Source organism: Carcharhinus amblyrhynchos, chromosome 17 (genome assembly GCF_965287045.1).
Source record: "Carcharhinus amblyrhynchos chromosome 17, sCarAmb.v2.hapA, whole genome shotgun sequence".
Taxonomy (NCBI): domain Eukaryota; kingdom Metazoa; phylum Chordata; class Chondrichthyes; order Carcharhiniformes; family Carcharhinidae; genus Carcharhinus; species Carcharhinus amblyrhynchos.
This window is the reverse complement of record NC_137340.1, coordinates 57,495,617-57,513,234: the sequence shown is the minus strand read 5'-3', so window position 1 is coordinate 57,513,234 and position 17,618 is coordinate 57,495,617. Positions and strand designations below refer to the sequence as shown.

The 17,618-nt window shown below is 43.3% G+C and overlaps 1 protein-coding gene across 1 annotated transcript in view; it reads right to left on the bottom strand.

Annotated features, from left to right (window-relative positions):
* LOC145354272 (neurotensin receptor type 1-like) overlaps nt 1-12,776 on the bottom strand; it is a 102,071-nt gene extending 89,295 nt beyond the window's left edge. The window contains exons 1-2 of the mRNA XM_080205360.1: nt 11,870-12,776; nt 1,186-1,425 (exon numbers count right to left, since the gene is read on the bottom strand). Of these exons, the coding sequence (XP_080061486.1) occupies nt 1,186-1,425; nt 11,870-12,776 (1,147 nt within the window). The remainder of the gene's footprint in view (nt 1-1,185; nt 1,426-11,869) is intronic.
* Between the last annotated feature and the right edge of the window lie 4,842 nt (nt 12,777-17,618).

Sequence of the window (17,618 nt, the reverse complement as noted above, 5' to 3'; positions counted from 1 at the left end):
TATGATTCTATTAGTACAATCTCTGGTTAAAGAGACATTCCATGACCATCTAAGGAAAGTGGGAAATTTGTCCTATTCATCCAGACAAGGAAAGAGTTGATGGAGTGGACCTTATAGCTGTTGGTTAATTTGGGACTTCTCCAGAAATTGTGAGAAGTAATTTAAATAGTCACATGACACAACAACTAGTGAAACAGGGTAAAGCAAATCTGTTTGAAGCTTGGCATGTTGTTGGACTGGTTCTTGCGAAAACTGTTATTCAGCTGAGAACGGGACATAAAATATAATTGTGGAGTAAGTTTTTTGATAAAGTTAAAGAGGTATCTTTTCTGTAGTTTAGTATATTAGCTGCATACAAAATTATGCTTAGTCAAACTTGCTTTTAGTTAATTTGTTACAGTAAAATTCTAAAACTTGAAATGTCATGTGAACCTTTCAGTCAGTAACTAGGAATCCAAATTCCGTTTTAAAAGTTATCTGTCTCTGCGGGAATTGTAACAATGATTGTGCGAATGAACGAGTTAGGAGAGCTGTAGATCTGAGGGACTGCAAGGTGAAGCACTTCAGATCTTTGAAAGACACCTCATAAAGCAGAGATGCTGGTGTCCATTCTACTAAAATATCTTTGAGGAGGGGAACTGATTTGATAGACTCATGAGGGAGAGAATTTGCTGATCTGTGAGTGTGAGGGAAAGGGTTTGCTAGTCTGTGAGTCTCAGAGAGAGAGTTTGCTAATCTGTGAGTCTGAGGGAGAGGGTTTGCTGGTCTGAGAGTCTGCGGGAGAGAGTTTGCTGGTCTGAGAATCTGAGGGAAAGGATTTGCTGGAGTGAGAGCCTGAGGAAGGTGTTCTGCTGGTCTGAAAGTCTGACAGGGGAATCTGCTGGTCTCTGAGTTTGAGGGAGAGATTTTCCTGGTCTGAGAGACTGAGGGAGGGATCTACTGCTCCGAAACTCCAGTGGGAAGGGATCTGCTGGTGATTCTGTTCTAAGAGACCCCTCAAGGAAAGCAGTTCAAGACCCCTTCCCTGCTGTGTCTGAACATATGGATCAGGGAGTCCTCCACTGCAGGAACTCAGTGTCCAGGTGGACCTGCATGTGAGTGAAGGCACTGTTAGCTGACGCCTGGTCCAGTTTTGGGAGAGGCTAATGCATGAGATATGTAGTTTGTGACCATTCAGTGACCTACCAATCTTGGGGAGTAAGGGTGCAAGACTTTCTTTGCCAGCACTGCGGAAGGAGGAAGAGGAAATGCAGAAGAGAATGGGGTCCAGAGCACTGTTCACATACCATAATGGCAGTGATAAGTATGACTTCAGCCAGGTGTAGGTAGTATAAACACCTGTAGACCAGTTCTCCGTGTAAATGTGCATCAGGGTGGCAGCTGTATCAGGACAGTTGCAAACGAAAAAGGCAACAACAACGGCTCCTGAAAAGAGAGAAAAACCACAATCAATCAGTATTCTATTGACTAACATTCAACTTTTGCATCGTGCAGGGGTCAATTTATTTCATTTGGTAGGTTCAGCAATAATGTGCTGGAAAATCAGTAAGTAAGGAAATGTGATTGAAAACCAAGAGAAATCTGTCAGCCTTGCTGGGCCATTGCCTTGCCCTGACCTCATTTTGGATGTATTGCAATGGTAAGCTGTGTCATCTGCATGCTGAGAATGAATAAAATGATTTTTATGTTGGATCTTGAAAGGTTTAAGCTCCTTGGCTTCTTTATGTATCTTTTAAAGCTCCTTTATTTCCCAGCCCAAAGATACCTGAGGAATACAAATGGAAACTTGTACACATCTCTATTACTACCTCTGGCAGCTTGTTCTAGACACTCACCACCCTCTGAAAAAATTGCCCCATTGGACCCTTTTGTATTTCTCCCCTCTCACCTTAAACCTATGGTCTCTAGTTTTAGATTCCTCTACCTTTGGAAATAGATATCGACTGTCTACCTCGTCTATGCTCCTCATTATTTTATAGACCTCTATAAGAGCACCCCTAAACCTCCTACACTTCAGGGGAAAAGGTCCCAGTCTATCCAGTCTCTCCTGATAACTCAAACCATTCCGCTAACATCCTAGTAAATCTTTTCTGCATTCTTTCTAGTTTAATAATATCCTTTTTATAATAGGGTGACCAGAACTGTACACAGCATTCCAAGTGTGGCCTTATCAATGTCTTGTACAACTTCAACAAGACATCCCAATTCCTATATTAAATGTCCTGACCAATGAAACCAAGCATGCCAAATGGCTTCTTCACTACCCTGGCAACCTGTAACACCTCTTTCAGGGAGCTATGCACCTGTACCTCTAGATCTCTTTGTTCTATAACTCTCCCAGACCCTACCATTAACTGAATAAGTCCTGCCCTGGTTCAATCTACCAAAATGCATCATCTCACATTTATCTAAATTAAACTCCATCTGCCATTCAGCGGCCCACTAGTGAAATTGATCAAGACCCTGTTGCAATCCTACATAACCTTCTCCACTGTCCACCATGCCACCAATCTTGTGTCATCGGCAAACTCACTAATCATGCGTCCTAAATTCTCATCCAAATCATTAATATAAATGACAAATAACAGTGGACTCAGCTCTGATATCTGAGGCACATCGTTGATCACAGGATTCCAGTCTGAAAAACAACCTTCTGTAACCATCCTCTGTCTTTTGTCATCAAACCAATTTTGTTTCCATTTGGCTGCCTCATCCTGGATCCCATGAGATTTAACCTTATGCAACAAATTACTATGTGGTACCTTGTCAAAGGCCTTGCTAAAGTCCATGTAGACAACAGCAACTGCACTGCCCTCATCTACCTTCTTGATTACCCCTTCAAAAAACTCAATCAAATTTGTGAGATGTGATTTTGCACTCACAAAGCCATGCTGACTGTCCCTAATCAGTCCTTGCCTCTCTGTATGCCTGTATATCTTGTCTCTCAGAATACCTTCCAACTACTTACCCACTACAGATGTTAGGCTCACCAGACTGTAGTTCCCAGGCTTGTCCCTGCAGCCCTTCTTAAACAAAGGCACAATATTTGCTACTCTCCAATACTGTCTTCAGGCACCTCACCTGTGGCTGTTGATGATTCAAATATCTCTCCTAGGGAACCCGTAATTTCCTCCCTAGCCTCCGACAACGTCCTGGGGATACATTCCATCAGGTCCTGGGGATTTATCTACTTTGATGCGCTTTAAGATTTACAGCACCTCCTTCTCTGTAATATGTACACTCTTCAAGACATCATTGATTATTTCCTCAAGTTCCCTAACATCCATGCCTTTCTCAACAGCAAATACTGATGAGAAATATTAATTGAGGATCTCACCCATCTCTTGTGGATCCGCACATAGAATGACCTTGTTCATCCTTAAGAGGTCTTACTTTATCCCTAGTTTTTTTTTGCCCTTTATGTATTTAGAACATAGAACAGTACAGGCCCTTCTGCCCTCAAAATTGTGCCGAGCTATGTCCAAACCCAAGATCAAACGATCCCACTCCTTATCTTTCTGGTGTGTTCCATGTGCCTATCCAATAACCGCTTGAAAGTTCCTAAAGTGTCCGACTCCATTATCACAGCAGGCAGTGCATTCCACACCCCAACCGCTCTCTGAGTAAAGAATCTACCTTGGACATCCCTCCGATATCTCCCGCCGTGAACCTTAAAGTTATGCCCCCGAGTAACAGCTCCATCCACCCGAGGAAATAGTCTCTGCACATCCACTCTATCCATCCCCCTCATCATCTTATAAACCACGATGAAGTCACCTCTCATCCTCCTCCACTCTGAAGAGAAAAGCCCCAGCTTCCTCAACCTTTCTTCATAAGACCTACCCTCCAAACCAGGCAGCATCCTGGTAAATCTCCTCTGCACTCTCTCCAATGCTTCCACATCCTTCTTATAGTGAGGTGACCAGAACTACACACAATATTTCAAATGTAGTCTCACCAAGGTCTGGTATAGTTGCAGCATAACCCCACAGCTCTTAAACTCAAACCCCCTGTTAATAAACGCTAACACACTCTAAGCCTTCTTCACGGCTCTAACCACTTGAGTGGCAACCTTCAGAGATCTGTGGATATCAATCCCAAGATCACTCTGTTCCTCCACATTCGTCAGAATCCTACTGTTGACTCTGTAATCTGCATTCAAGTTTGTCCTACCAAAATGAGTCACCTCGCACTTAACAGGGTTAAACTCCATCTGCCACTTTTTGCCCAGCTCTGCATCCTATCAGTGTGTCTTTGTAGCCTGCAAGAGCCCTCCACCTCATCCACTACTCCACCAATCTTGGTATCATCAGCAAATTTACTAACCCACCCTTCAGCCCCCTCTTCCAAGTCATTGATAAAAATCACAAATAGCAGAGGACCCAGTACTGATCCCTATGGTACACTGCTGGTAACTGGTCTCTAGTCTGAAAATTTTCCATCCACCACCACCCTTTGTCTTCTATGAGACAGCCAGTTACTTATCCAATTGGCCACATTTCCTTCTATCCCACACCTCCTTACTTTCTTCATGAGCCTACCATGGGGAACCATCAAATGCCTTACTAAAATCCATGTATACGACATTAACTGCTCTACCTCCGTCTACACACTTAGTTACCTCCTCAAAGAAGTTTGAGGACTTTGCCTAGCCTCCCTAGCCTCCGACATCATCCTGGGATACACCTCATCAGGTCCCGGGGATTTATCTACTTTGATGCGCTTCAAGACTTACAGCACCTCCTGTTCTTTGGATTCTCCTTTGCCTTATCTGCCAAAACAAGCTTGTGTCCCCTTTTTGTCCTCCTGAAATCTCTCTTAACTCTGCTCCAACACCCACTGTATTCTTCAAGGGATCCACTTGATCCCAGCTGCTTAGGCATGTCATGTACCTCCTCCTTCTTCTTGACCAGAGCGTCAATATCCCGAGTCATCCAGGGTTCCCTACATCTTCTAGCCTTGCCCTTCACTCTAAAAGTTACCAATAGAACCCTAATTAGCACCAAACATGTTTTTATAAACAGCTTTTAAAATATTTAATATTAATCCAACTGTGACCTGTATGTTTTTCTCTCAAACATCAGTTCATACAAGAGAATGAAAGCATTGCTCTGAGGCATGAGGTTAAGTGACTTGTACATTCTTTGATAAAAGCAAATTAGCCAGAACTGGCTTGGATCCAGAACTGGCTTTGGATTCAGAACTGGCTTGCCTGCAGAGGGCAGAGAGTGGTTGTGGATGGGTCTTCTTCTGCATGGAGGTCAGTCACCAGTGGAGTGCCCCAGGGATCTGTTGTAGGACCCTTGCTGTTTGTCATTTTAATAAATGACCTGGATGAGGAAGTGGAGGGATGGGTTAGTAAGTTTGCCGACGACACGAAGGTTGGTGGTGTTGTGGATAGTCTGGAGAGATGTCAGAAGTTGCAGCGAGATATAGATAGGATGCAAGACTGAGCGGAGAAGTGGCAGATGGACTTCAACGCGGATAAATGTGTAGTGGTCCACTTTGGCAGGTCCAATGGGATGAAGGACTACAATATCAAGGGTAGGAGTCTTAGCAGTGTTGAGGAGCAGAAGGACCTTGGGGTCCGGGTCCATAGGACTCTGAAATTGGCCTCGCAGGTGGAGGATGTGGTCAAGAAGGCGTATGGTGTGTCAGCCTTCATCAATTGAGGGATTGAGTTTAGGAGTCGGGAGGTAATGCTGCAACTTTATAAGACCCTTGTCAGACCCCACTTGGAGTACTGTGCGCAGTTCTGGTCGCCTCACTACAAGAAGGATGTGGAAGCTATTGAGAGGATGCAGAGGAGATTTACAAGGATGTTGCCTGGATTGGGAGGCATGCCTTATGAGGATAGGTTGAGGGAGGTAGGTCTCTTCTCCCTGGAGAGACGAAGATTGAGAGGCGACCTGATAGAGGTTTATAAAATGTTGAGAGGTATAGATAGGGTAGATTCTCGGAGGCTTTTTCCCAGGGCTGAAATGGTCGCTACGAGAGGACACAGGTTTAAGGTGCTGGGGAATAAGTACAGAGGAGATGTCAGGGATAAGTTTTTCACTCAGAGGGTGGTGAGTGAGTGGAATCAGCTGCCGTCGGTGGTGGTAGAGGCGAACTCGCTTGGGTCTTTTAAGAGACTTCTGGATGAGTACATGGGATTTAATGGGATTGAGTTATAGATAGGCCTGGTAGGTATGGATATGATCGGTGCAACTTGTGGGCCAACTTGTTTGTGCTGTAGTGTTCTATGTTCTATGTACTGCAGATTCTGGAATCTGAAACCAAAAGAAAAAATGCTGGAAAATCTCAGTAGGTCTGGCGTCATCTGTAAGGAGAGAAAAGAGCTGAGGTTTGAAGTCCAGATGACCCTTTGTCAAAGCTTTCGTTTGTACATTCCTTCCCTGTTAATGTCCATCTCAGTCAGGCTCCTATAATTATCTCCCTCTCTAAGTTATACAATTCTATAAAATTCCACCCCACCTGTCCTTCTCATTATCTTCCACTGTTACACATTTGGCTGTGAATCCATGTCCCACATCTCTCTGGATCTCACCTATACTCACAGAGAGTGGCTGTCAGCAGGACATGCAGCCCTGAGCTGGAATTCTCTGACCTCACCAGCAGGTGGGACTGTCTGGTCCTACTGCTGTGCTGGAGATTTGACTGAGCACCAAATTCTCTGCTCTCACGGGCAGTAGTAGTGGAGTGTATGAGACTGGAGAATTCTGGCCCTGATGTTCATCGTAGCTCATTCAGTCGTATTTTCAGCTCTCAATCAGAATATTGTAATCCAAATGTCATTTCAGGACTAGCACCAAAATTAATGTTGACATCTTAGTTTAGTACTAAGGGACAACTGTACAGGGAGAGATGTTGTCTTTTGGAAGTCAACTTAAACTGACGTTTCCTCTGCTTGATGAGGCGGATGTAAAAAGTCCAATGCATCCCTTTAAAAAGAGAAGAGGTTATCTATGTCCAGTGTGCTGGGCCAGTACTTACTCTTCAAACATCAGAAAACAGATTAGCTAGCTATTTATCAAATTGTTGCTTCTGGGATCTTGCTCTGTATATATTGGCTGTTGCATTTCCTACATTGCAACAATTACTACACTTCAAATGTACTTTGGGGTGTCTAGTGCTTGCGAAAGGCACTGCAGAAATGCATGTTCATTATTTGAATGGTTTGAAGGTCATATGAATAGGAGTAGATCTATTCTGCCATTATGGTAGATCAAAGCTGATGTGTACACCAACTGCTTTATCCCTCCTTATCCCTTGATATTTACAAAATAATTGATCCGCCCTGAAAGTTTCTTTTAACCCAAAGCCCTTTAACAGTATCATCGGCTGGAATTGTAACAACCTGCCCACTACAGAAATCGGAGTGGGTGAGGGATGGGGCATGGGAAGGTCCCTTGACCTCAAGTGGGATCTTACAGTTTTCAGGATGAGCAAGGCCATAAAATCCCACCCATCAACTCACACAGCACAGAAGAAGGCCATTGACCCATCGTGCGTGTGCAGACCTTTGAAAGAGTTAACCAATAAGTTCCAACCACTTCACCTAGTTCTTGCCCACAGTCCAGCCAGCTTTAATCCTTTAGATATTTATCCGATTCTTTTTTCAAATTATTATTGAATCTGCTTTCACCACCCTTTCAGCAACACATTCCAAGTTATAACAACTTGCTGAATAAAGAAATCTCATAATTTTCCCTTAGTTTATTTGAGAAAAGGAGAGTTCCAGATTTCCAGACTACAAATTGTGTTAAAAGAGTGTTTCCAAATTTCACTCTGAAATATTTTTGCTCTTTTCAATTATGTTTCCTTGTTCTGGATCCTTAGATCACCACTCAACATTCCTAGCTCAAGGAAATGTAAGTTAAGTTTGTGCAATCTGTCCTTGTAACATAACTCAATATGTTTTTTCTGGAATTGTGCTGCATTCCCTCCAAGATCAATACATCTTTCCATAGAACCCCTTCAGTGTAGAAGGAGATTGTTCAGCCCATCAAGTCTGCACTAACTCAGCATCTTACTCAGGCCCTCCTCTCCACCTTATCCCTGTAACCCCACACATTTACCATGGCTAATCCACCTAATCTACCTAATCTACATATTTTCACAATAACTTCATTGCAGTGTTAATGTAAACTTACTTGTAACATTAATAAATAAACTTTCAAAAAAATCTTTGGACGTTAAGGGGCAATTTAGTATGGCCAATCCACCTAATCTGCACAACTTTGAATTGAAACCAGAGGAAACCCACAGGCAAAGAACAAAGAAGATTACAGCACAGAAACAGGCTCTTCAGCCTTCCGAGCCTGCACTGACTATGCTGCCCGACTGAACTAAAACCTCCTACCCTTCTGGGGACCATATCCCTCTATTCCCATCCTATTCATGTATTTGTCAAGAAACCCCTTAAAAGTCACTACAATATCTGCTTCCGCTACCTCCCCTGGCAACGAGTTCCAGACACCCATTACTCTCTGTATAAAAAATCTGCCTCGTGCATCTCCTTTAAACTTTGCCCCTCACACCTTAAACCTGTGCCCCCTAGTAATTGGGAAAAAGCTCTGATTATCCACTCTGTCCATGCCTCTCATAATCTTGTAGACTTCTATCAGGTCGCCCCTGAACCTCTGTCGTTCCAGTGAGAACAAACCAAGTTTCTCCAACCTCTCCTCATAGCTAATTGCTCTCCATACTAGGCAACATCCTGGTAAATCTTGTCTGTACCCTCTCCAAAGCCTTCACATCCTTCTGGTAGTGTGGTGACCAGAATTGAAAACTATATTCCAAGATTCTATAAAGCTGCAACATGACTTGCCAATTTTTAAACGCAGTGCCCTGGCCGATGAAGGCAAGCATGCCGTATGCCTTCTTGACTACCTTCTCCACCTGCATTGCCACCTTCAATGACCTGTGTACCTGTACACCCAGATCCCTTTGCCTATCAATACTCTTCAGAGTTCTGCCATTTACTGTATATTTCCTATCTGTATTAGACCTTCCAAAATGCATTACCTCACATTTTTCCAAATTAAACTCCATCTGCCATCTCTCCGCCAAATCTCCAACTAATCTATATCCTGCTGTATCCTCTGATGGTCCTCATCGCTATCTACAAATCCACCAATCTTTGTGTCATCCGCAAACTTATTAATCAGACCAGTTACATTTTCCTCCAAATAATTTGTATATATTACGAACAGCAAAGACCCCAGTACTGATCCCTGAGGAACATCACTTGTCACAGCTCTCCATTCTTTGTCTTCTTCTCTGTCTTCTTTGACTGAGCCAGTTTTGTATCCACCTTGCCAGCTCACCTCTGATCATATGCAACTTCACCTTCTGTACCAGTCTGCCATGAGGGACCTTATCAAAGGCCTTACTGAAGTCCATGTAGACAACATCCACTGCCCTACCCTCATCAATCATCTTAGTCACTTCCTCGAAAAACTCAATCAATTTTGTGAGATCTGACCTCCCCTTCACAAAATCATGTTGCCTCTCACTAAACGTCCACTTATTCCCAAGTGGGAATAAATCCTGTTTGAAGAATCCTCTCCAGTAATTTCCCTACCACTGATGTAAGGCTCACTGGCTTGTAATTAGCTGGATTATTCTTAAACAAAGGAACAACATTGGCTATTCTCCAATCCTCTGGGACCTCCCCTGTAGTCAGTGAGGATACAAGGATTTCTCTCAAGGCCCCAGTAATTTCCTCCCTTGTCTATCTCAATATTCTGGGGTATATCCCATCAGGCCCTGGGAACTTGTCTACCTTAATGTTTGTCAAGAACCCCAATATCTCCTTTTTTGATCTCAACATGACTCAAGCTACCTACACACCTTTTCCCAGATCCATCATTCACCAAGTCCTTCCCTTTGGTGAATACTGATGCAAAGTACTCATTTAATACTCACACATTTCCTCTGGCTTCACACATAGGTTCCCTCTCTTGTCCTTGAGTGGGCCAACCCTCTCCCTGGCTACCCTCTTCCTCTTTATATATGTATAAAAAACCTTGGGATTTTCCATAATCCTGCTGGCCAGCACTTTTCCGTGACCCCTTTTAGCCCCTCTTACTCCTTGCTTAAGTTTCTTTCTACTTTCCATATATTCCACACTTGCTTCATGTGTTCCCAGCCTCCTAGCTTTGACAAATGCTTTTTCTTTTTCACTAGGCTCACAATATCTCTCATTATCCAAGGTTCCCAAAACTTGCCATACTTATCTTTCGTAAGAACATAAGAACTAGGAGCAGGAGTAGGCTATCTGACCCCTCAAGCCTGCTCCGCTATTCAGTAAGATCATGGCTGATCTCTTTGTGGACTCAGCTCCACTTACCCACCCACTCACCATAACCCTTAATTCCGTTATTGTTCAAAAGTGTATCGATCCTTGCCTTAAAAAATTCAATGAGGTAGCCTCAACTGCTTCACTGGGCAGGGAATTCCACAGATTCACAACCCTTTGTGTGAAGAAGTTCCTCCTCAACTCAGTCTGAAATCTGCTTCCCTTTATTTTGAGGCCATGCCCCTAGTTCTAGTTTCACCTGCCAGTGGAAACAACTTCCCTCCTTCTATCTTATCTATTCCCTTTATAATCTGATATGTTTCTATAAGATCTCCCTCATTCTTCTGAATTCCAAAGAATATAGCCCCAGACTACTCAGTATCTCCTCATAAGCCAACCCTCTCAACTCTGGAATCAACCTAATGAATCTCCTCTGCGCCCCCTCCAGTGCCAGTATATCTTTTCTCAAGTAAGGAGACCAAAACTGTACACAGTATTCCAAGTGTGGCCTCACCAGCACCTTATACAGCTGCAACATAACCTCACTGTTTTTAAACTCCATCCCTCTAGCAGTGAAGGACAAAATTCCATTTGCCTTCTTAGTTACCTGCTGCACCTGCAAACCAACTCCTTGAGATTCCTGCACAAGGACACCTAGGTCCCTCTGCACAGCAGCATGCTGCAATTTTTTACCATTTAAACAATAGTCCATTTTGCTGTTATTCCTACCAAAATGGATGACCTCACATTTACCAACATTGTACTCCATCTTCTAGACCGTCACCCACTCATTTAGACTATCTATATCCCTTTGCAAACTTTCAGCGTCCTCTGCACACTTTGCTCTGCCACCCATCTCAGTGTCATCTGCGAATTTTGACACACTACACTTGATCCCCAACTCCAAATCATCTATGTAAATTGCAATCAATTGTGGTCCCAACACTGATCCCTGAGGCATATCACTAGTCGTTGATCGCCAACTAGAAAAACACCCATTTACCCCCACTCTTTGCTTTCTGTTAGTTAACCAATCCTCTATCCATGCTAATTCATTATCCATAACACCGTGCACCTTTATCTTATGTAGCAGTCATTGGTGCGGCACTTTGTCAAATGCCTTTTGGAAATCCAGATACACCACATCCACAGGTTCCACATTGTCCACTGCACATGTAATGTTCTCAAAGAATTCCACCAAATTACTCAAACATGTCCTTCCCTTCATGAACCCTTCATCCCTTCATCCTTATAAGAATGTGCCGGTCCCGAATCCCTATCAACTTACACTTGAATGTATAAGTTTATTCTTTCATCTAAGTTGTTGATGAATATGGTTAATTTTTTTTCATTCTTGATATGCGGACAAGGCTGCCATTTATTGTTGATTCCTAATTGTCCTCCAGAATGTGGAAAGGTAAGGCTCCCAGTAAGATCCTGCCATTATCCCAATCCTTGTCTTCTACCCAGCCAAACACTGATCCATGTCGCAAGGTTACCTTACCTATTATGTGATGAAAGGAGTTTGCCCTGCAAAGGGTCATAATGAGAATATTTACTCACCCATTAGCTGAAGGGCCTTCCTTTCTGTTCCAGGCAGATGTCCAGGATTGGTCAGGGGGTTTGAACATTGACCACTCCATGGATGTGTTAATCCCATCTCCTCCCGCTGCCGACTATTCATACTTAAATGTCGGACTATTAACAGATGAAAGATGATGATCATGATGAGTGGAACTAAGAAGCATAGGATGCTTCTCATTTGAATCACAGTCTTGTAGATGGTAAATGGTTCTTGTTCAAACATTTCGCACACAGTGGAGTAGAAGACAGTCTTGTCCTGTGACGTGGCAGTATAATCCAGGATACAGGCAGCTGATTGCCCATAAACAATGGCAAATGGTACAGATGAGATGGCTGACAAAACCCAGATCACTGCTAATAAATAAACCATCCGAGATTGGCGTAGGCCAGTGATTGACCACATTGGATGACAAATGGCAATATAACGCTCAGCAGTGAAAGCGACGATAGTCCAGCTGGTTGTAGCACAGTAGATCTGTCGGACCATGAAGTAGAGTTTACAGAGAGGGTTACTAAGCAACCAGGGGTAGTACTGCCAGTAATACCTGTACACAGTCACTGGTATTGTCAATAAAAGCAGCAGATCAGCCAGTGCCAGGCTGAGGAGATAGAAGCGAATAGCACTGACCTTCATCCGTCCATTCTTCAATAGTGTCAGAATGCTCAAACCATTTGTAAATACACCAAAGAGAAAAAGTAAAACATAAAATACAGTGACTGGAATTGTTACATAGCCTGGTTCCTGCTGCTTGGACCCAATCAACAGGTACTGTTGATTGGATGAATCTTTACTGTGTTCAATTGAGTCTCTTGGGTTTGATTCATTATTGAAGGACTTGATGTGTATCATACAGGGATCAACATGAGCAGCAATAGACCAATTCATTTCCCAATACTACAGCTATATTTAAAGTCAGTTGGAGTGTAAATCTGTGCAATGTAGTTGGTAAAATGCAGGTCAGTGTAATGACACCAACATCTTGATGTTAGGCTGCACTAGTCATGCTTTCCACAAATGATTGTCTGTCATGTTTAACAACACTAGAATAATAGTTCAAAAATATTCAATGGAAAATCCAAATAAAATGTGATGAATTAGGAAAAGTTTGAGACAATGACTTTTTGTACCAATTCACATTTCAAATAATCAGAACACGTTTCCTTTTATTTGTAGATTCTCAGTCATTTAAATTGACTTTTTGATTTCAAAGTTCAGTTAGGATCATTGGACTCCTGAATGACCAAATTACTCTGCCATCACGTCATGCATGCTTATCTCTCCATAGATTAATCCAAATAATCCATAGGTAGATATTCCAATAGTTGCAGCCAGCCCTGGTTATCAGTGAGCCTGAATCTTGAGGATGTTTTCTTTTCAGAGTGAACAACAGCTACTAAAGGAAAGAAGAGTTAAATTAGTAACTGCAAGATAAAACATGACTCTGTGTATGCATGTGTATTTATGAAAGTGTGTGCACACATTTGTGTCATTGTATCATGTATTTGGATAACAAATGTTGTCCCCTTGTTCAAGAAGGGGAGTAGAGACCATCCTGGGAATTATAGACCAGTGAGCCTTACTTCTGTTGTGGGCAAAGTTTTGGAAAGAATTATAAGGGATAGGATTTATAATCATCTAGAGGGAAATAATTTGATTAGGGATAGTCAACACGGTTTTGCGAAGGGTAGGTCGTGCCTCACAAACCTTATCGAGTTTTTTGAAAAGGTGACCAAAGAGGTGGATAAGGGTAAGCCAGTTGACGTGGTGTATATGGATTTTAGCAAAGCGTTTGATAAGGTTCCCCATGGTAGGCTACTGCAGAAAATGCAGATGCATGGGACTGAGGGTGATTTAGCAGTTTGGATCAAGAATTGGCTAGCTGATAGAAGACAGAGGGTGGTGGTTGATGGGAAATATTCAACCTGGAGTTCAGTTACAAGTGGTGTACCTCAAGGATCTGTTTTGGGGCCACTGCTGTTTGTCATTTTTATAAATGACCTAGATGAGGGTGTAGAAGGATGGATTAGTAAATTTGCTGATGACACCAAAGTCGGAGGAGTTGTAGACAGTGAGGATGGATGTTACAGTTTGCAGAGGGACATAGATAAGCTGCAGAGCTGGGCCGAGAGGTGGGAAATGGAGTTTAATACGGAAAAGTGTGAGGTGATTCACTTTGGTAAGAATAACAGGAGTACAGAATATAGGGCGAATGGAAGGACTCTTAGTAGTGTTGACGAGCAGAGAGATCTCGGGGTACATGTGCATAGCTCCCTGAAAGTTGGCACCCAGTTTGGTAAGGTTGTTAAGGAGGCGTACGGTGTATTAGCTTTTATTGGTAGAGGGTTGAATTACGGAGCCGTGAAGTCATGTTACAACCGTGCAAAACTCTGGTGCGGCCGCACTTGGATATTGTGTACAGTTCTGGTCGCCGGATTATAAGAAAGATGTGGAGGCATTGGAAAGGGTGCAGAGGAGGTTTACCAGGATGTTGCCTGGTATGGTGGGAAGGTCTTATGAGGAAAGGCTGAGGGACTTGAGGTTATTTTCATTGGGGAGAAGAAGGTTACGAGATGACCTGATTGAGGCATACAAGATGATCAAAGGATTGGGTCGGGTGGACAGTGAGAGCCTTTTACCTCGGATGGTGATGGCTAACACAGGGGACATAACTTTAAATTAAGGGGTGGTTATTATAGGACGGATGTCAGAGGTAGGTTCTTTACTCAGAGGGTAGTAAGGGTGTGGAATGCCCTGCCTGCAGCAGTTGTGGACTCGCCAACTTTAAGGGCGTTCAAATGGTCAGTGGATAGGCATATGGATAACATTGGAATAGTTTAGGTTAGAGGGTCATTAGATTGGTTCCACTGGTTGGTGCAACATCGAGGGCCAAAGGGCCTGTACTGCACTGTAGTGTTCTGTGTACGTGGATTAGATCATTCACAGTCTAAACCACCTATAACAACCTTCAGCAGGTTATATACCAGGCAAATAGGACAGTTGAGCCAGTGTAATGCGGTTCTTACCTGTCTAATCAGTTCATTGGAAAATTGAAGTGATGATAAAACCAAAAAATCCACCATTATCAACTAAACCCAGAGTATCCATTCATCATCATCCATCTGCTCGCTGACATACATTGATTCCCAATCCATTATTGCCCTGATTTTATCAATTATCATCCTTGGGGGCAACTCAGTGGCGCAAGTGGTTAGCACTGCTGCCTCACAGCGCCAATGACCTGGGCTTGATTCCTGGCTTGGGTCACTGTTTGTGTGGAGTTTGCACATTCTCCCTGTGTCTGTGTGGGTTTCCTCTGGGTGCTCCAGTTTCCTCTCACGATCCGAAAATGTGCTGATTAGGTGGATTGGTCCTGCTAAATTCTCCCTCCCTGCGCCCAAGCAGGTGCCGGAGTGTGGCAACTAGGTAACTTCATTGCAGTGTTAATGTAAACCTACTTGTGATTAATAAATAAATTTTAAGTTTACTGTTTATAAATACCTCCATGTCCCTATCCCTCCTTATCTCTGTATGTCTCAGGACAACAAAGAATTCTGCACTCCTCAAATTCTAATCAGGATTTCTTTTGCCATGTCTGACATCCATCATTATGCAGTTCTTCGAAAGACTAGTCATGGCACGAATCATTTCCAGCCTCCAGGACTACCTGGACCCACTACAGTTTGCCTACCACCGCCGCAGGTCCACAGCAGATGCCATCTCCCGGCTCTGCACACAGCCCTGGAACATCTAGATAACAAGGACACCAATGTCAAACTCCTATTTATTGACTACAGCTCAGCCTTCAACACCATTATTCCCACAAAACTCATCTCCAAACTCTGTGGCCTGGAGCTCGGCACCTCCTTCTGCAACTGGATCCTGAACTTCCTAACTCACAGACCACAATCAGTGAGGATAAGCAACATGATCATTTCCTCCATGATCATCTTCAACGTCGGTGCCCCACAAGGCTGTGTTCTCAGCGCCCTACCATACTCCTTTTATACTTGGGACTGTGTGGCCAAATTCCCCTCCAGTACGATTTTCAGGTTTACTGATGACACCACCATAGTGGGTCGGATCTCAACAGTCACGAGACAGAGTGCAGGAATGAGATAGAGAATCTAATGAACTGGTACGGCAACAATAATCTCTCCTTCAATTTCACCAAAACGAAGGAGATTGTCATCGACTTCAGGAAACATAAAGGAGAACATGCCCCTGTCTACATCAATGGGGACAAAGTACAAAGAGTCTAGAGCTTCAAGTTTTTAGCATCCAGATCACCAACAACATGTCCTGGTATCCTACCACACCACCCCCCCCCAACTCCCACCACCTTTTACGGATGCACGAAGAAAGCATTCTTTTTGGTTGTATCACAAGTTGGTATGGCTCCTGCTCTGTCCAAGACGGCAAGGAACAACAAAAGGTCGTGAATGTACCCAATCCTTCATGCAAACCAGTCTTTCATCCATTGACTGTCTACACTTCCCACTGCCTTGGTAAAGCAGCCAGCATAATTAAGGACCACACTTACCCCAGACATTCTCTCTTCCACCTCCTTCCATCAGGAAAAAGACACAAAAGTCTTGAGGTCACATACCAACCGACTCAAGAACAGCTTCTTCCCTGCTGCTGTCAAACTTCTGAATGGACTTACCTTGCATTAAGTTGATCTTTCTCTACACCCTAGCTTTGACTGCAACACTACATTTTGTACTCTTGTTTCCTTCTCTATGAATGGTATGGTTTGTATAGTGCACAAGAAGCAATACTTCTCACTGTATTCTAATACATGTGTCAATAATAAATCAAATCAAATCATTAGCGGCTGTACTTTCACCCGCCTAGACCATAAATTCTGAGAATTCCTTAAAACCCTCACAAAATCCTCCACTAAAAGAAAACCTTACTTGACAATTTTTTTAGAGTTGCTTTGAGGATGTAACTAGTAGGGTAAATAAAGGGAAACCAGTAGAATACCTGTAGATGTAGAATACCTGGATTTCAAAAAGGCATTTGACAAAGTGCCACACAAAACGTTAATTGACAAGGATAGAGGACGATTTAATGGATAAAAAATGGGCATTAATGGGGCTTTTTCAAGTTGGCAGGCAGCAAATGGTTTTTATTATTCATTCATGGGATGTGTTTATTTATTAGTGTCCTGAAAAGATTCAATGCGGCCAAGCTAAAGAACGCCAGCATAGTTTCAGCACTGGCTGAAGACTTAGAAATCAAGCTTGCTGACCTATACCTTACAGGCAGCTTCAGGGATGCTGTCCATTCATCTGCAGTGAAGATGCTCGGGCCCTCTACCCGCAAGCAGCATGACTGGTTCGATGAGAATGATGAGGAGATACAGGCTCTACTTGTTGAAAAGCACCGTCTTCATCGGGCCTGTCTGAACGACCCATCATCAGCTGCCAAGAAAAATGCTTTTACCAGTGTTCACAGGACAGTCCAGAATAAGCTTCGTAAAATGCAGGATGCCTGGCTGAGTGCCAAGGCAGATGAAATACAGGGATATGCCGACAGAAATGTCTTGAAACGGTTCTATGAAGCCCTCAACACTCTCTACGGACCTCAATCTCTCCGGATTCCCCCTTCCTGAGTACAGATGCTACAACTGTCATTACAGAGAAGGCTCAGATCCTGCAGAGATGGGCTGAACGTTCTGAAGCCGTCCCTAAGCGACCATCATCTTATTAATGATGAGGCAAT